Below are 19406 nucleotides of genomic sequence, written 5' to 3'. Positions count from 1 at the left end.
CTGACTACTCTTCTAGGAGAACTGGGCATTTGATTGTAGATTGTCCTGAAGCTGTTAGTATTTTAATGTTAATTCCACTTCCCCAAGCAGGACTGCCTAGTCACATGACTCCAACTGAACCTTCCCATTTTAATTAGTAAAATAAAGGAAAGCAAGTGAGTGACTGGGTGGGATGAGGAAAGTAGAGAGGGCCGAGAGGTGGAAGGAGGTCAGAGGAGGTCAGATGACAGAGGGGGAAGATTGTGGTAACATGGAGCTTCCCAAGGACCAGCTAGACCCAGGTGGGATTTATTGGTGTTAAAAAACTATGAACATTAAGGATTTTACAGGTCTGATATCTCATATAGAAGGGCAGTTTGTATCTTCGTCTATTTGATGCAATCTTGTTGTGTAGAGGGTTTGTGGATTGAGAGTTGAATATATAAACCTGTATGAAAAGCTATCAGATTGTAGAGTTGTATTTTTGGAATTTGGGGTACAGAAACACCCTGGGACAGAGGCAGAGAACAGGAGGTAGTAAACCACTAAGGGAAGGGAGTTGCGTGGACAAGTTGGGCCGTGGTGGCAGCTCAGACCGGGCACCAGAGGTGCACACAACTCCGTATCAGGGTTGGGCCTGAGGAGTGAGACCTCAGGGCTGGTAAAGAGATAAACATTTATCATTTTTTAGTATTTACTGCAACATTTGATTTCAGTCCTGGGGGATTTAGTGCTCTCTTCTAGGCCCCATTGCATGGTACATGTGTGGTGCACAGAAATGCATGTAAGCAAAATATCCATACATAAAGCTTTTTTGTGGGTGGGGGGGGGCATTGCAACACAGGTAACTTCTCAAAGTCCTGTCAGAAGGAGAAACAACTTTACAATTGAGATTCATGATAAATCTCATATTCATGAAAGAAGGACTTTTCAAGAGTTAAGCTGTAATTGGTAACATAGGAGCTACTACAAGGGAGGCATTTACTATCTGTGGATCTTAATGACCTTTTCTTGTAAATTTTTTTGAGACAGGTTTCTCTGTGTAGATCAGGCTGGCCTTGAACTCACAGATATCTACCTGTTTCTGACTCCCAAGTGCTGGAATTAAGGGGCTAGAGCGATGGCTCAGAGTTTTAGAGCACTGTCTGCTCTTCCAGAGGTCATAAGTTCAATTACCAGTAACCACATGATGGCTCATAACCATATATAACAATATCTGGTGCCCTATTCTGACCTGTAGGCATACACCCAGTTAGAACACTGTATACATAATAAATAAATCTAAAAAGAGAGAGGGAGAAAAGAAAACCAAGTGCTGGAATTAAAGGCATGCACCACCACTGCCTGGCTGATTTTTAATATTTTAATTTTTGTTTTATGTATACAGGTGTTATACCTGCATGTATGTGTACCAGATGTGTGCATGGTACACATGGAAATAGAAAAGATTTTGGATCCCCTGGAATTGAAGTTACAGATAGTTTTGAGCCACTAAGTGCTCTCAAGAACGGAGCTTCTCTCAAGCCCCTAACCTGGTTTGGATAAAGTTATAAATGGATATTTGTCATGTCTTGTTTTTATAAGACTCTGAAATTAGTATTCCTTAATATTGTGGCCAATATGGTCCCTCATTGTGTACCAGGCAAATTCCTATCAACTCTCAGTGCTTACCATAATAGAAAAGCCCATGATGTCACAGAATTTTGTCTGGGACAGTTCCTTTTTTGAGCCAAAATAGAACCCAGAACTTCAACCCAATATACTCCAATTTTCACTCAGAGGAGTGTCAAGTGAGCATAGTCTAGCCTGGACACAGGTTCATCTTTCATTTTCTTGTTGCAAGGTGTCCTTGTTATGGTCTGATGTGGCCACGATTGAAGCAAATTTTCCCGAAGCAAACCCAAAATTGAAGTGGCCACAACCAATATAGTTATCTAAATTGCTGGAAGGGATTGCCCTCGGGTCATCTGTAGCTAGACCCAGATTTTCCCTAGGTGTCTGAACTGGATCATCGTTTTTTTTTTTTTTTTTTTTTTTTTTTTTTTTTTTTTTTTTTGGCAGTTGTGAGGTGCTTAAAGAAGTCAAAACTGTTAAGATGCCAGTTGAAACAATCACCTAAGACACAAGTGTTTGATTACTAATTTGTGCAGGCTCTGAGAAAATGTCTACACTGTAGATGTGCTTGCCACCATACTAATGGACATGTACTTCTAAAAGACTTGAAAACCCTGGACAAACAGTTTCAATTACAAGCTGGCCTCCATTTTGCCCTCAATCTGAGTTAGGCGCTCAATTCCACTCCCTTGAAGATGCCTGTAAGCCAGGGCATCAGAAAGAAAAAGTCAGATAGCTGGCTAATTGGATAGCCCACCTATCTATGGTGTCTGAGGGCTTTGGTCACTTAAAAGGAAAAGAAAATGGGTCTTGAGAGTGGCTTCACCAATCAGAGCACTTACTTCTATAGGTTGTGTGCAGCACCCATAGCAAATGGTTTTCAACCACCTGTAACTCCCATTCTAGGATGTCCAATGTCCTCTGGCCTTCACGAGATCCTGCACTTAGGTGGTACATACAGTCATGCAGGTACACATAAATAATAAATCAATCCTTTAAAGAGAGAAAAGAGAAAAAACACTAAGGGGTCCTGAAAACAAATACAAGCCTAAAAACAACATGCTTCTTCAATAAATTTTACCTAATAGTGCTTAACTTCTAGTCAAATACTCATGATAGTGGTTGGGTTCTTCATACTTCATAATAAACAAAAAAGAATATAAAATTTGGCATGGTGGAAAAAGTAGAAAGACATATGGAGATCAAATCCAGTTTGCTCGACTCCCAGTAAGACTCTAATATTGAGTTGAAACCAACTGCATACAGATGTGACAGTCAATGTCTGTAATTTCAAAACTTGGGTAGCCAAGACATGGAAACGACTTTAATGCCTGCCTGTGCTACATGATGAGTGTAAAGCCAGTCTTGAGCAATATAACCGCACACTGTAAAAAGGGGGGTGGAATCAAGAAATAAAGAATTGTTGAAACAGTTTAGACATTCAAAAATACAGAGAGTTAAGTGGATCATATCTTACTACAAATGTTCCTTCTCATTTTTAGGAATTTGTACTTGAACACAACAGAGTTGCATACCTACTAAATGGACTCAAAAAAGATATTAATAAAACTGTAGAAATATATAAGAAAATGTTGCTATTTTGTCCAAATACAAAGCACAGTTTGCTTAGTTGAGTTCATATTCAAATAACATGCAATTATAAATTATAATATATTTATTGCACTCAGTACATAAACTACTAGCAAAGAAAATCACAAAATATTAATCAACTAGGTGTACTATATGCAAGTCTTCTGTGTAATTGTAATGAATGAGACTGTGATTTTTTTTTTGTCTAGGATATTAAAGATTTCATAATGAAAGTTTTTGTGTACTTTCCAGTTTTCTTAAAATGAACAGAGGTACCTTAAATGTTTCATTTTCCATAAATGGAAGGAATAATTTACTTAAAACATGTGCCTGTAAAGTGATTATCAATAACATTTGGCCATAGAAAAGAGATTAAAATGTTGGCCTGCTATAAATTCAAACTTTTATCAAGATGGGAAAAAGAAAAACATTTAATTTGGAAATATACCGGGAATGAGACTAGACAAAATTCAAACAAAGATTTCTATGCTGTTTCTCCAAAAGAGTTTGATTTTGGAAGATATGATGAAACACCATGACCAAAGTTAACTTGGGCAGGAAAGGATTTATCCATCTTTCAGTTGTCCATCATTCATGGAAGCCAGGGAAGGGACTGAAGTAGAGACAAGAGAGGACTGCTCCTTGCTACCTTATTTCCCATTGCTTGCCCAACCTGCCTTGTATACAACAACTAAGTACCATCTGCCCAGCAGTGGACCACCCACAGTGGCCTGGGCCCTTATACATCAATCATCAATCAAGAAAATACTCCAAAATCTTGCCTAAAGGCCAGTCTTAAAGAGAGGCATTTTTTTCTGTTGATGTTCCTTCTTTCAGATGACCCTGGCTTGTGGCACGTTGTATTAAAAAACAAAAAACCAAAAACTAACCAAAAACTAACCAGCCAGCACAGACATTATGTGTAGGTTGTAAATAACTCTACAATTCAATTCAAGAAAGAAAAAAGAGAGAGCTGTATTTGAAAATAAAATAGCTTCAGAGCACTTGTAAGCACACACATACACACACACACCACATATCACACACACACACACTCACATATCACACACACACACACACACACTCACATACACACAGAGGGGGGGAGACGGAGACGGAGAGGGAGAGGGAGAGAGATAGATAGATAGATAGAGAGAGAGAGAGAGAGAGAGAGAGAGAGAGAGAGAGAGAGAGAGAGTTACCAGAAAAAGCATCGGAGTAAAACAGGACTCTCATTTCTTTACAGTAATCTCTCTAAATCTGTTTTTTGCTCTCCACAATTTCAGTTGCCTGTTGTCAACCATGGTCTAAACTTATTAAATAAAACATTCCAGAAATTAAGAATTCATGAATCAGAAATCACAAGCTGTTCTCCGTAGTAGATTAAATTCTTGTACCATCGCATATTGAGCCATCCGTTTGTCTGGTGATCCCAGCTATACACAGATTCACCCAGGAGTCAGTCAATATTTCGGCTTTCATATAAACTGCTGTAGTGCATGTGGGCAGATAACTTATTTTACTTAACAAGTGGTCCCAAGGCACAAGATTTGTAATTCTGAAAATTTGGATTTGGCAAATAAAATAAATTACACTGAGAAAAGACGATAGAAAGAAGATACTATATTTTACATAAACAATTTTTAAGTCAAAACTGTGGGAGTCAAACAGTGCTTTTTCTCTTTTAAAATTATCATATTCTATGTGCAAATACTCATTTATTAGCTTCTACTAGTTTGTAATCACTGTTAGTTTTGAGCATTGGTCAGCTGGTTGAAGAGTGGGGGAGAAAGACGCCCTGGAACAACGGCGGTTCCCACTGCTAAGGTGCCAGGTGATGCGGGGGGGGGGGGGACTGTTAGCGTGTGTCCCACAAGAGCATCAAAGTTCAAGATGGCTGCCCAGGAGTCGACTGCTTCTTATGAGACTGTTGAGGCGTTGGATGAGGTAAACTGCCCTACCCAAACTGAAGGGTTGACTAAGCCTCGAAATTTTAAATTAATATGTGAGGGATACTACTGGAGAATTTTAAGTAAAACAGTGTTTGTTGCAACGAAGAGACCCCTCCAGTTGTGAGGAAGTGAAAAGGTCATATTTGGGCCTAACTGTATCAACCTGGTAATCAGTCAGCGTAAAGATGTTACCATCTTAGCTCTAGACCTAAATACCAAAGAGATATAGTGTAATTTTGTGAATTCACCCTGATAGAACTTGTCACTAATTACTGAGCCTGGTTCTGTCTAATCTAGGTGTCATGGCAACCTTTTTGAAGGCAGAACACAATAGAGCTGTTGATAAGCATAGGGATGGGGTTCTCTGACTCATTTTAAATCAGAGACCTTTAACGGTGCCTTCATAATTCTAAGGGTAGGGGAAGTAGATGCCCTGGCGTGAATGGCATGTTACTCAAGCCCAGGGGCATTTGTAGAGGTCATCAGACTTGGCTTGCCGGACGAGTGTTTAACTTCTCTGATGTCTCTTTGTCGGTCCCTATGCCTATTGTATTCTGAAAAAGAAAATGGGAGTGAGCAGTCTGGGAAGCAAGGACAAGCCCAGTTTCCACCTTAGCTATTGGAGCCCCTCGGACCATGAGGACCGAGGGAACCAGCTGCTTTTGTAAGCTTGACCAAAGCCCTACGTGTGAAGAATAGTGGCTATTGGAGTGGTTTTCAACCTTCGAAATGCTGTGCCCTTTAATGCAGTTCCTCAGGTTGTGGTGACTCCCGACTATAACATTTCTACTTCTGTAAATAGCGTAAATATGTTTTTGTAAATATCAAATATGCAATTCCAGTGAATGGCTGGTTCGATCTGGAAGGAGTCACAACCCACAAATTGAAAACCTCTGGTCTATTGGCTAGGGTTGCCAGATTTGAAAAAGATTTCATTATTTCCAGTTAAATTTGAATGTCAACCTAAGCCGCAAATAATTTTGTAGTATTAATATGGCCTGTGTCAATGTGGTGATGCACATTTGTTGTTAATGTGATGTTCAAATGTAACCTGCTGTTGTGTTTGCCAGAACCTGTTCACCCAGAGACAGAGTGGAGGAAGGGCCTCTGAGGGAATTCCAGGAAACTCAGAGGACCAGTGGTCATTAAGGGAGAGTGAGGATGGTCGGAGCGGAGCTGGAGATACATGGTGCAAAGTCGCTGGGCATTGCTAGGGCGACTTCTCTGCACCTCTCCATCTCAGAGCCTGCTTAGGCCCAGGGTAGCCAAGCCCATCCAGGTGAGGACTGGCGGCTGAGAAGCTGCCCAGGCCGGGAGCCGCACCCTAGGACCGCCTTCCATCCCCCATAGGGGTGGAGCTTGGTGGAGGTGGAAACCGCCTGCAGCTTTATCTCTGTGGTTGAAAAGCCGCTAGAGAAAATGGAGCCGAGCAAGATGGCGCCTCTCAAGAACGCTCCGAGGGATGCCTTGGTAAGCGCAAGGGGAGCGGCGCCAGGCACACTCAGTGGCATCGGGACCTGTGGGACAGGCCAGACCGAGCGCCTGGCGGGGGAAGGGCAGAGGGGCTCACGCGCCATTTGCAGCCGGGCGACTTGTCTGGGAAAGGGCAATGGGGTTCCCCTGTCCCCGGGGTGCTGTCTGTGCTTCTGGGGAGAACCCCCAAAGAGCTGCTGCGGGGCTTTGTCTCGCTGGCTCGAGGCCGCCCCCACCCCCCAAGTCTGCAGCCTCCTCGCTTCAGGAGTCCTGACTGCGCCATGGGTTCTGATGCTAGCTTCCCTCACTGACAGATTCGAAAATGACAGCCAGCTGGACCCACCCCTACCTCTGCCGGGAAAGCCAGCAATGGCCATTCTTGTGCCTTTGCTCCCACCCTTGCTAAAAGTTTTTGGAAAGAGCATATGACTGGTTTTGTGTGATCACTGACAGACACGCACTGGGAGAGGCACAGGAGGAGCAGTTTGCTGCGTATAAAAATACGCCTTCGGTCCAGCCTTGGTTTCTTTCACTTAACACCGCACGTCTGGCTTTTTGTTTTTATTTGAATCCACAGGTGATGGCACAGATCCTGAAGGATATGGGAATCACAGAGTATGAGCCAAGGGTTATAAATCAAATGTTGGAATTTGCTTTCCGTAAGTTAAAAATAAGTAAATAAATAAATAAATAAATACACCCAAAACCTGATCTCGTGAATTAGAAAAGATTCTAATTCTGTGACACTTTAAAACAAAATCAGTTCTTACTAATCTAGAAATGAGTAAAGCACTGACCAGGAGCACAAGTTAAGGGACAGCATTATTTAGATATGGCTGTCCATTTTAACAAAGTATGCAAATAAGACAATTAGTTCTTAAAACCAAAATTTATAAACGTTCCAGAAACTAGTGAAACCTTTTAAAACAAGGAGCCATAAATAGTAGCCTTTAGGTTAGTCTTGGCGATGCACACTGTAATCCAGCCCTTAAGGGGAGGTAGGGGATCAGGAGTTCCACGTGTCTCTTGGCTGTATAGGGAGGCCCGTATGGGCTAGTTATGATCCTGCCTTGAAATGTCTTCATTCGTTTAAAAAATATTTTGCTCTTAAAGGATATGTGACTACAATTCTGGACGATGCAAAAATTTATTCAAGTCATGCTAAGAAACCTACTGTTGATGCAGATGACGTGAGACTGGCCATCCAGTGCCGGGCTGACCAGTCTTTTACCTCTCCTCCCCCGAGAGATGTGAGCAAACATTTATCTGCTGTTATTCTTACTTATACTTTAAAAATTATTTTTCTAATGAGAATTTTTCTCTTTTAGTTTTTACTAGATATTGCAAGGCAGAAAAATCAAACCCCTCTGCCACTGATTAAGCCATATGCAGGACCTAGACTGCCACCAGATAGATACTGCTTAACAGCTCCGAACTATAGGCTGAAGTCCTTAATTAAAAAGGTAAGATTTTCTGAACAGGTGTAGTAGCTCGTGCCTGCAATTCCAGCAGTAGGGATTCTGAGGCAGAAGGATTAGGAGTTCAAGGCTATCTTAGGCTACATGAACTGCTTATGTCAAAAGGAAGGGGCAGAGGAGTTTCAGTTAGTTTATGGGTTTTTTCCATTAGGTTATTTATACTCTTTACATCCAAGTCCCCCTCCTCCCAGCCGCCTCCCCCCAACACACACAGCTCCTACTTCCCTCATCCCTCCTCCCCTTCTCCTCAGAGAAAGGGGAGGAGCCCCTGGGTACCAACCCACCCTGGTACATCAAGTCACTGCAGGACTAGGCACATCCTCTCCCACTGAGGCCAGACAAGGCAGCCCAGTTAGGGGAACAGGATCCACGGGCAGGCAACAGATTCAGGGACAGCTCCTACTCCAGTTGTTGGGGAACTCCCATGAAGACCACACTGCACATCTGCTACACGTGCAGGGAGCCTAGGGACAGCCCAGGCTAGTACTTTGGTTGGTGGTTCAGTCTCTGGGAGCCTCCATGGGTCCAGGTTAGTTGCTCTGTCGGTCTTATGGCGTCCCTATTCCCTTTGGATCTTTCAAGCTTATGGGTTTTTTGTTTTGTTTTGTTTTGTTTGTTTTGTTTTGTTTTGTTTTTAAGAGTAGTTCCCTTTTTTTCCTTTTTTACTGGAATTTTTTGTGTTTACATTTCAGATGTCATCCCTTTCCCACAATTCCACCCCCCTCCCCGTCCCATTGCCTCCATGAAGGTGCTCCCTCTCCCAACCACTCTCTCCTACCTCAGCACCTTGGTATTCCCCTACACTGGGAAAAAAAATGAGCCTTCACTGGACCAAAGGCCTCTTCTCCCATTGATGTTATAAAATGCTGTCTTCTGGTGGCTCTTTTCTTGAGCCAACTGGAGAATGTACCAAGTACCTATGGAATCTAGTATTAAAGTAGCAACACCATGGAATATAAATGGATATTTGTTCCATTTAGTTTGTTTCTATGCACCATTTATAAAATCCTGTCACTTTCATCCTCCTCATTGTGGATGTTGTTTGTGATTCCTGCAAAATCCTTCAACCTCTACACCTTCAGAAAAGTGAACACAGAAGTGAGGCCACCTCCTGCAAGCCATGGCTTGTTCTGTGTGTGAGTCTGAGTCAGAGCTCTACTGTACAGTTTTCAGCATGTGGACACTCAGGCAGTCCTACCTTTATCTTGGGGAAAAAGTTGTATTTGAAATTGGTTCTTTACATGAGAAGAGATAGCTTGTTGTGGAAATCAACATGGATAAGCTTAGCATCTTGGTTGTTTACAGTCAGCATCATGTTTAGTCAAGATACAACTCAAGGAGAACATTTCTGTCTGGTACTGGCTCTTCTACTGGGCAGATGGTAGTTATTTTATGAGTAATTTCTAGGAACCCTTCCCTCCTAGGATCCATTCTACCTGCCTCAGTCGTGTGTGTGTGTGTGTGTGTGTGTGTGTGTGTGTGTGTGTGTGTCTGTGTGTCTTCATAGCACTTCATAGAAACTCTAAAAATGAATAAGATTTGAAGGGTTTAATGTATAATAAATGGGAAACTGTGGCATTTTTATATAAAAATTTGGAAAATAATAGCACTATATGGTTACTTTACATCACCACAAAGTCTTTAATAAGGAAAAAAAAAACTTTCTGTCTGAAACGTTAATTAAACCCTTAAAAGAAACCTTACTTTCAGTTATAGATATATAATGTATGTGAATATATGTGTTTCACATATATATGAATATAAAAGACATATATATACCTTTTTTTTTAAACTTTTTTTTTAAAAAGGACACATATACAGATTTTTAAAGGAATTTTGGCCTAACATTATATGAATATTTTTGTCAGTTCTTAATTCTTTTAGAGGTTTGATAGCATACATTGAAATCCCACTAGCTACCATAAGCATAAAGTACATGTAGGACAGAACGTAACATAGAAACAGATTTCTTGTTTAGTATAGATTAAGCATAATAATCTGTGAATACCAAACATTGCCACAAGGTTATATTCTTAACTCTTGGGTTATTAATTATTTAAGGTCCATGTGTACCACACTCTGAGAGGGTGCTATACACTTATTGTTTTTTCTAAGAAGGACTGAGGCTTTCACTTTTTGGCCTTTTTTTTTTGTTGTTGTTTTTGTTTTGTTGTTGTTCTTCTTTGAGCTTCATGTGGCCTGTGAGTTGTTTCTAGAGTATTCAGAGCTTTCTGGGGTTAGTATCCAATTATCAGTGACTGCATATTATGTCTGTTCTTTTGTGACTGGGTTACCTCACTCAGAATGATATTCTCTAGATGCACCAATTTTCTTAAGAATTTCGTTAAGTCGTTGTTTCTGATAGCTGAGTAGTACTCCATTGTGTAAATGTACCACAATTTTTGTATCCATTCATCTACTGAAGGACATCTGGGTTCTTTCCAGCTTCTGGCTTTTATAAATAGGGCTTCTATGAACACTGTGGTGTATGTGCCCTTATTGTATGTTGGAGCATCTCTGGGGTATATGCCCAGAAGTGGAATAACTGGATCTTCAGGTAGGACTATGTCCAATTTTCTGAGGAACCCCCAGACTGATTTCCAGAGTGGTTGTACCAGCTTACAACCCCACCAACAGTGGAGGAGTGTTCCTCTTTGTCCGAATCCTCGCCAGCATCAAGCTTATGTTTTTAAAGGATCAAAGTAATAGGTAAACTTATAGAAAGACAAATTCCTGTAGGTGGCACAGTAAAGGTTAAAATAATTCTTGAAATTTTTTCAGACAGAGCTAGAAGGAATTTTATTATTTCATCTAACTCAGTGGGAATTTTTCTTATCGTACAACTGAGCCTGAGTTCATGGAGTCAGGGACAAAACTAGGACTGATTTCCTGATTTGGTAGCTCACTTTCCACTTTGCCATAGATTTTTGTGTGTAACATCCAATAATGAAGTGAAGATATGCTATTAGTAACTAGATTTTTTTTCAGACATATGACCTAAGATTCTCTGATCACTGAATAGAAAGCTCACCATATTAAGCCAACCTTGTTTTCTGAATTCTGCTAAATCAGTTTTAATTTAAGCAGGGTTAAGACGCTGACTAGTTAAAATCCAGTATTATAATACAAGTGAGGGTTTGTAAGACTCTACCTTAAATATACAGAATTAATAGGGTTGTGTGTATGGATGGATGGATGGATAGATGCAAACTCCAAATAATTGGTTTTAAAACAAGAGTTCAGTCCTCAGTAGTGTGACAAAAAGAAAATACGATAAATATTTTACATTGTATCATCCACTAATAATCCATATCAACATTTAGAATTTCACTCTCCATCAAGTTTAGGCATCAAAACTAACTTGTTTTTAAATCCCCTAGGGACCTAACCAAGGAAGACTAGTTCCTCGATTAAGTGTCGGTGCAGTCAGTAGCAGACCTACTACTCCTACTGTAGGTAAGTGAAGGGGAAAATGGCCTCTCTAAACAGTAAAAACAACCGCTCGGCATTTGCTTTTGAACCATAACCTCAGTCAAAATGGGAGTCATAAACTCCAATATGTTAGCACTGATAATTTTACTCATCCTCTGGTAAAAAAATATGAACATGTGCTTTAATCAGATTCAGTGAAAAAGAAAAGCACAAAGACTGACTTATCCCAAATAACATTAGCCCAACCCTTTTTCATATAAACTGTGATTCCAGAAACCTTTTACTCTTAGCCAGTTTCACCTTCTTTTTTTCTTACAACTTTATTTTAAAAAGAGAGATACATGTACAGATTTTTAAAGCATTTTGGCATAACACTATATGAATATATTTTTGTCAGTACTTAATTCTTTTAGAGGTTTGATAGCATGCATTGAAATCCCACTAGTTACCATAAGCATAAAGTACATGTAGAACAGAATGTAACATGGAAACAATCAGAGTTTTCTTGGTGTGTATAGATTGGTCTCCAAACACACCCATGCCAGCTACCTACTTATATAAGAATTTAAGCAAATGTATCAGTAAAGTACCTACAGGTTCAAAGAAGCTTGAAATGTAGAAAAAAGTTCAACATTCCTAAAAATATTCTTTAATACTTACCTTTTAGGATGCTGGAGAAATGACTCAGTGGTTAAGAGCACAGACTGCTCCTCCAGAGGTTGAGTTCAAATCTCAGCAACCACATGGTGGCTCACAACCATCTGTAATGAGATCAGATGCCCTCTTCTGGTGTGTCTGAATTATATATAATAAATAAATAAATAAATAAATAAATAAATAAATAAATAAATAAATGTAATGAGATCAGATGCCCTCTTCTGGTGTGTCTGAATTAAAATAAATAAATAAATAAATAAATAAATAAATAAATAAATAAATAAATAAATCTTTAAAAAAAATACTTACCTTTTAAGTACAGTACAAGGACCAGCATGGGTAACATAGAGAGACCCCATCTCAAAAACTAATATCATACTAATTATCCTATATTGTTCAGTGAGAGCCCTTGAAGGTATGTCCTGAAATCAGTTTGATAACTCTCAAACTGTGGATATTTCTGACATGTGATGTTCCAAGCCTCTGATATTTCTATGTCCAAGTTTTAGAATCAAACACATCTGCAAAGAGCCTTCAGTCTTTTAGTGAATGGTAACTGTTATTTATAATGTTTTCAAAAAATTAAGGAGCTGGGCAGTGGTAGTACTTGGAAGGCAGAGGTAGACAGGATCTCTATGAGTTCAAGGCTGGCCTGGTCTACAGAGCGAGTTCCAGAACAGCCAAAGCTACATACAGAGAAACCCTATCTCAAACCCCTATCCCCCAAATGAAAAAAAAAAAAAAAAAGCTTTCTGATTTTTTTCATGTTTTTCAGGAAAAAAAAAATCCTCTTCTTTTTTACTTGTATTAATGACTCTTACTGTCTCTGAGTCTTATAGGTCTCATTATACTTCTAGTACAAGACTAATGTTTTTTAAACTGCATCTTACTCTGTAACCCAGGTTAGCCTTAACCTTGCTATCCTTCAGCCTTCTGAGGATTCAGATTACACTTGAAGAATTCCCAGATAGCATTTGACCTTTAAGGTGTGAACAATCTCCATAGTCTCAGGATATAAATTTACATGCCAGCATTGTTAAACTGTTATCAGGTGTGTAGCTCCAATGATCTACGTATGACCTCCTGTGAACAGAAACTGGCATATAAAATCTGTGTAACTTTTCAGTTATATACTAGTTACCTGTACATTCATATTAAATTTTTGCTTTTTTTGGACGTTATCTATGTTGCCCAAGCTTATCTTAAATCTTAAACTACGGTGTTCCCCTGTCTCTGCCTTTAGACTACTAGCTTACACTAGACAGGTGTGGACTATTGCACTTAAAAACAACAGAGCATAGTGATCAGTTACACGTAATATGCAGGGAAGCCAATTTCAGTACTAGGTGCTTTTGTACATTACTAGCCATCTGTTAAATATTTAGAGTTTAGCCGCCTAAAATATGTCTTAACCCAAACTTACTTTTTTGGCATTTTTATTGAATAGTTTATGTATTTACATTTCAAATGCTATCCCCTTTCTTGGTTCTCCCCTCTCACACCCTCCCCTTCTATGAGGAGGCTCCCCCTCCCACCCATCCACTCCCAACTTACCACCCTGGCATTCCCCTACACTGGGCAAATAAGCCTTCATAGGACCAAGAGCCTCTCCTCCTATTGATGCCAGATAAGTCCATCCTCTGCTACATATGTGGCTAGAGCCATGGGTTCCCCCACAGGGTACTTTTTGGTTGGTAGTTTAGTCTCTGGGAGCTCAAAAGGAGGGGAGTCTGGTTGGTTGATAATGTTGTTCTTCCTATGGGGTTGCAAACCCTCTCAGCTCCTTCAGTCCTTTCCCTAACTCCTCCATTAAGGTCCCCATGCTCAGTCCAATGGTTGGCTGTGAGCATCTGCTTCTGTATTGCTCAGATTCTGGTAGAGCCTCTCAGGAGACATCCATTTCAGGCTCCTGACAGCAGCACTTGGTATAGGCAATAGTGTTTGGGCTTGGTGTCTACATATGGGTTGGATCCCTGGGTAGAAAGCAGTCTTTGCGTGGCCTTTCCTCTGCTCCACTCTTTGGTCCTACATTTCCTTTTGACAAAGAATTCTGGATTACTATTTTTGACATAGGTGGTAGCCCCATCCCTCAACTGGGCCATGCCTATTTCCTGGATATGATCTCTACAAGTTCTATCTCCCCTGTGTTGGGTATTACAGCTAATGTCTTCCCTGTTGGGTCCTAGGAACCTCTTGGGTCCCTGGTATCTGGGACTTTCCAGTGGCTACCACCAGTCCCCGTCCCCCCCTCGCCCCCGCTACACACCTCTTTTCAAATTCCTGACCCTCTGTACTTCTCCCCACATCTCCTGTATCTGAACCAGCCCCCCTTTCCCCTCTCCTCCTCTTTCTGATCCCTCTCTCCCTCTACTTCCCAAGATTATTCTCTTCTCCCTACTGACTAATACTATAGCATCCACACTTTGGTGTGGCCTTCTTTCTTCTTGGGTTTCATACGTTCTGTGAGTTGTATTATGGTTATTCTGAGATTTTTTTTTTTTTTTTTTTTTTTTGGCTAATATCCACTTATCAGTGACTGCATATTATGTCTGTTCTTTTGTGACTGGGTTACTTCACTCAGGATGATATTCTCTAGATGCATCCATTTGCCTAGGAATTTCATAAGGTCATTGTTTCTGATAGCTGAGTAGTACTCCACTGTGTAAATGTACCACAATTTTTGTATCCATTCATCTACTGAAGGACATCTGGGTTCTTTCCAGCTTCTGGCTATTATAAATAGAGCTGCTGTGAACATATTTTTTATTTTTTAGTTACTATTTTTAAGCACAGGAAACATATTTACACTAAGGAAAAGTGAGGAATCAAACTCCCCAGAATGAAGAGTTATAGGGAAGGAACACTCATGGTATAAATCTTAAAATACTCTACCTTCATTTCTGATGATACTTTCTCATCTCCCATCAGCCCTCTGTACTTTGAAGGTGTATTTCTATAAGCTATGGAACATGAATGTGTTCTAAGTCATCTAACTAGTGTAATCTGTTCATTTCAACTTTAGCATCCCAACAAGCAGTATCTGTTCCAAATAAGGTGGCAACTCCAGTGTCAGTGACAAGCCAAAGATTTGCCGTGCAGATTCCATCTTCTCAGTCCACACCTGCCAAACCAGGTAACATGATACAGAAGAGGGAATGGGATTCATCAGTAGTTCTCAATTATACAACAGTTCATACCACTGTAGGAAGATTTTTGTTTTAGTGTCACAACAAGAAGGTGACAGGTAAAGCTGCAAACCAGGGTTCTTCAAGCAGGGTCTGAACTATTTCAGGAGAAGGATAACATATTGAGGTGCTCATCAAATTTTAAAATACTATAAACTAAAGAAATTGGGGTTCACAGATCTAAGATGTCTTCAGGGGAAAGCACTTTGAGTAAAAACCCAAAAAACTGATAGTTTAGTCAGGCATGTGTATGATCCCAATGTAAATGTGAATGTCATTGTCATAGATGGAAGCTGTGATTGGAATAATGTAAATGACACAGCAGTTTACTAATGTATATGTTTAGACTGCACATCTTTTAAAACATATCTCCAAAAAAAAGAGACAACTTACATAAAAGTTGGGGCAACAACATGGCTCTTGGGTAAGGGCACTTGCCACCAAGCTTTATGGGTTCAATCCCCAGGACCCACATGTTATAAAGAGAACTGACTCCTGAAAGTTATCCTCTGATCTCCACGTGTTCCATGGTACATACACACCTGTGCTGTGCATGTGTGCACACACAAGTCAGTAAATACAATTGTCTTGGAAAATACCCTATAATAAAAGCATATCTCCTGGCCTTGCACATGAATCCAGTGTGCTGAATGCTAATTAAAAATTCAGGAAATAGGGGGCTGAAGAGATGGCTCAGAGGTTAAGAGCACTGACTGGTCTTCCAGAGGTCCTGAGTTCAATTCCCAGCAACCACATGGTGGCTCACAACCATCTGTAATGGGATCTGATGCCCTCTTCTGGTGTGTCTGAAGACAGCTACAGTGTACTCACATACATAATATAAATAAGTCTCTAAAAAAATTCAGGAAATTAAAAATAAAACAACAATGGGGGTGGGACTGGGGGAAGGGGATAACATCCAAAATGTAAATACAGAGAATATCCAATAAAACTTTTGTTAATTTTGCAATAGGTTTAGGGGATTTTAATATTTATTTATATATCCAAACATCCTTATGCCTGGTAAATATCACTATTGGCAATTTTAAGATAAAAATATTTAAAAATTGAATTTCACTGTTAGTAATTACCTATGTCTCTTCTATGATGTAGTTATGTGCTAAGCTATTGGAACTTATCTAAAATTACATTCTGCTTTGTTGTCTACTTTTGGATCATGGGTAACTCATATCTGGGGGTGGGGTGTCTCTTCTGTTTACAGCTCCTGCAACGACTGCAGTCTCAAATGTTCTGATTAATCCTTCAATGATTGGGCCAAAAAATATTCTCATTGCCACCAATATGGTTTCCTCACAGAACACAGCCACCGACTCAAACCCACTAAAGAGGAAGCATGATGACGACGATGACAATGACACTATGTAAGGAATAAGATCTATTCTGCATACATTAACATTTTCCTGTGTTTGGGCCCATACAGTGGACTCAACAGCCTAGATCTTAAGTTTTAACTTAGAAATGTAGTAATATTTTTCACATTAGTTACATCCAGTAGGTTTTGTTACAATGAATACAAATGTTTTCTCAGTAGGCTTCAGGTATACCAGTACTTGCTTCTAGACAGCTTCATTAATTTTACTCTCACCATGACAGCTCTATTTTTAGAAAGTTTCCAGCTACGCGTCACTGACAACAGCATTTGGATTTCAGTTCCTGGTCTCATTTACATAAAACAGGACTTTCTTTTGATAGTGAACTATTCACATTGTCACTTTTTTGACCAAATCTCTCAATTTAGGAAACGTTTTTTGAAACAGTGGATTTAGAAGTGTGCTAAATTCATTCTGAATTAATTTGGGTTTGCTCCTTTCTAATTCTCTATCTAGATCTCATTTGTTTTCTGTTCCCACCTCTCATCGCCTTAAGTCACTTGCCCTTGCACTTAAATTTAATAGACTATGACTGGACTTTGTAATATGCCCTAGACACCTGGCATTCTGCAGTTCCCTTGAACCCAAGTGTCTGCATTTGCTCTTCTTCACTCCGTAACAGAGCATTCGGGTCTCAGCCCTTGCCTTCCACAACTGTGAAGCCCTTCTCATCGACAGGCAATGAGATTGCATGTTACATTCAGTTACATTCAAAGTTGCTAGCTTTCATGTTTATAATTTAAGATATAACTTAAAACCTGCCTTGGTAACTTACACTGGACCCAGACAAAATCACTGAAGCTTTGTTGTTTTTCTTACCACCTGTGCTTTGGCGCTTTCGTCACTACTGCTTGAACCAGTCTGTTGGTTTCATTCAGATCATCTTTCTAGCTTGCTGCTGAGGGTGTCACACATGAGATAGGATCAAGCCTGAAGGTAGATTCTAATGATTCTCTTTTCCTATCAGGCCAACAGGGTAGAGGTTACTGTCATCTGACTTCAATTAGGTATGCCCTACAGAATTTCCCAACCATGTTTCTATACACCTTCTACATTTTTTACATACTTACAAGTTTTTATGCATACCTAAAAAAACCTAAGTTTTTATTCACTGGAAGCAAGAGCAAAGCTCTTTTCAGAGTATAAAAAGAACCATTTTGGTTTGGTTTAAGTTGCACATAGCTGTCACTGGAAAAACTTTCTGAACCCTTCATGAATTTATAGCCATGGATCATCAAAATTTACTAAGTATCAGCATAGGATGGTGTTTGACACGGGAAATAGATAACAAGAAGAAATATTTCATGCTAGTTTGAATTATCTAGGAAGGTTAGGAAAAGCTTATCTGATCAATATCACGAGAGAAATGTGCAGTATATAACACAATGTCAGGACTTGAATGTTCTCAGGGAGGCAGGATATCAGAAAGCCTAGGTTCTCGTATTAGTTTCATTTACCAACAATGTGACCTTACTTTTACCTCTGAGCCTTGTTCTTGCTAGTAATAGGAAAATAACATCTACCCTGCCTACCTCACAGAGATGTGAGGGTTTAGCTGGTGTGTGAACGTTTAAGATTGTAAAAGCTATATAATTATTAATGTATTTGTTCCAATGTTACTAATAAAAACTTAACTTTAATCAGTGATCTTTCATTTTTTGACTGAAGAGATTGAAAGAAAGTAAGGCAATAATCCAGATCTCCTGATGTTGATAGCATGTTTTTGTGGGGAATTAGCATTTCAGTCATGGTAAAGAAAATGATGAAAATCAAAGAATATGGCTTTAAATCTTACAAACTTAAGATACTCTAGTTGGAATTTGTACATGAATAGAGCTTTGTACTGAACTAAAACTAGTCTTAGGAAGGTTGTTTCTGGGGAGAAAATCCAGGAGACGGCTAAAATGCTACCTTACTACTCACTAGATACCCTTTCTAATTACATAAAAACCTGGGCTATGAAAAAAGTAGGAGACAATGAGCACTGGGGGTGGGGGGACCTGGCTGGACCAAGATCATGAGTTTGGGACTAGGACAAACAGTAACATTCTACACTCTACAGACACAGGCATGCCCCCCACCCCCATAGCCCAAATCTGAATTCCTTGTGTATGACAATAAAGTGGATATATTCAAGTTAGTTTTACTTAATACATGCCTATAACATGTAACATTAGTAATCCTATATTAAATCTGGAAGCACATGCTTATCAGCCTGGGCTACACAGTAACTCCAGAAAGAGTAAACAAAAATAGAGGGGAAAGTGAAATCAAGGGTTCCCAAGGGAAAAAACCCTGCAACACCTCTCCAATGTAGGGCAACCAAGAACTGAAACAAGTATCCCAACAAATTTCTAAACTTTAAAAGAAACTATCTGATGTGTTCACATATACTGTAATGTTCATACTCTTAGTGAGTGTTGGAATGAATCAGTAACATAAAAATCTGGGGAAATTATTTTTGATTTTGGACAGGTCTCACTTGGTAGCCTTGGTTAGTATCAAACTCACTGTGTTAGGATCAAAGTGTACCATGCCCAAAAGTTATAAAGAAAATTAAAATGAGAAAAATATAGCAGATTATACACATAAATGATACTTTGTAGCCAAGGATGAACTTCTCCTGGTGACATAAGCAAACACTAGGCCCAAACT

General features: G+C 39.7%; 1 protein-coding gene across 1 annotated transcript; it reads left to right on the top strand.

Moving 5' to 3' along the window:
- Window positions 1–6512: 6512 nt before the first annotated feature.
- TAF9B (TATA-box binding protein associated factor 9b) lies at window positions 6513–18357 on the top strand. The gene is made up of 7 exons (XM_080909755.1): window positions 6513–6605; window positions 7186–7267; window positions 7722–7858; window positions 7937–8071; window positions 11467–11542; window positions 15198–15308; window positions 16583–18357. The coding sequence occupies exons 1-7, from the start codon at window positions 6555–6557 to the stop codon at window positions 16744–16746; spliced, it is 756 nt and encodes a 251-aa protein (XP_080765881.1). The 5' UTR covers window positions 6513–6554; the 3' UTR covers window positions 16747–18357.
- The last annotated feature ends 1049 nt before the right edge of the window (window positions 18358–19406 follow it).

The sequence above is a fragment of the Micromys minutus genome, assembly GCF_963924665.1.
Source record: "Micromys minutus genome assembly, chromosome: X".
NCBI classification, from domain to species: Eukaryota; Metazoa; Chordata; class Mammalia; order Rodentia; family Muridae; genus Micromys; species Micromys minutus.
Note: the sequence above shows the minus strand (reverse complement) of the source record. Positions and strands in the feature narration are given on the sequence as shown.

Coding starts and splice junctions, on each gene's coding strand:
- TAF9B (XM_080909755.1), top strand. CDS start 6,555: ATGGAGCCGAGCAAGATGGCGCCTCTCAAGAACGCTCCGAGGGATGCC. Junction 7,859..7,936: donor CCTCTCCTCCCCCGAGAGAT/GTGAGCAAACAT, acceptor TTTCTCTTTTAG/TTTTTACTAGATATTGCAAG. Junction 11,543..15,197: donor ACCTACTACTCCTACTGTAG/GTAAGTGAAGGG, acceptor TTTCAACTTTAG/CATCCCAACAAGCAGTATCT.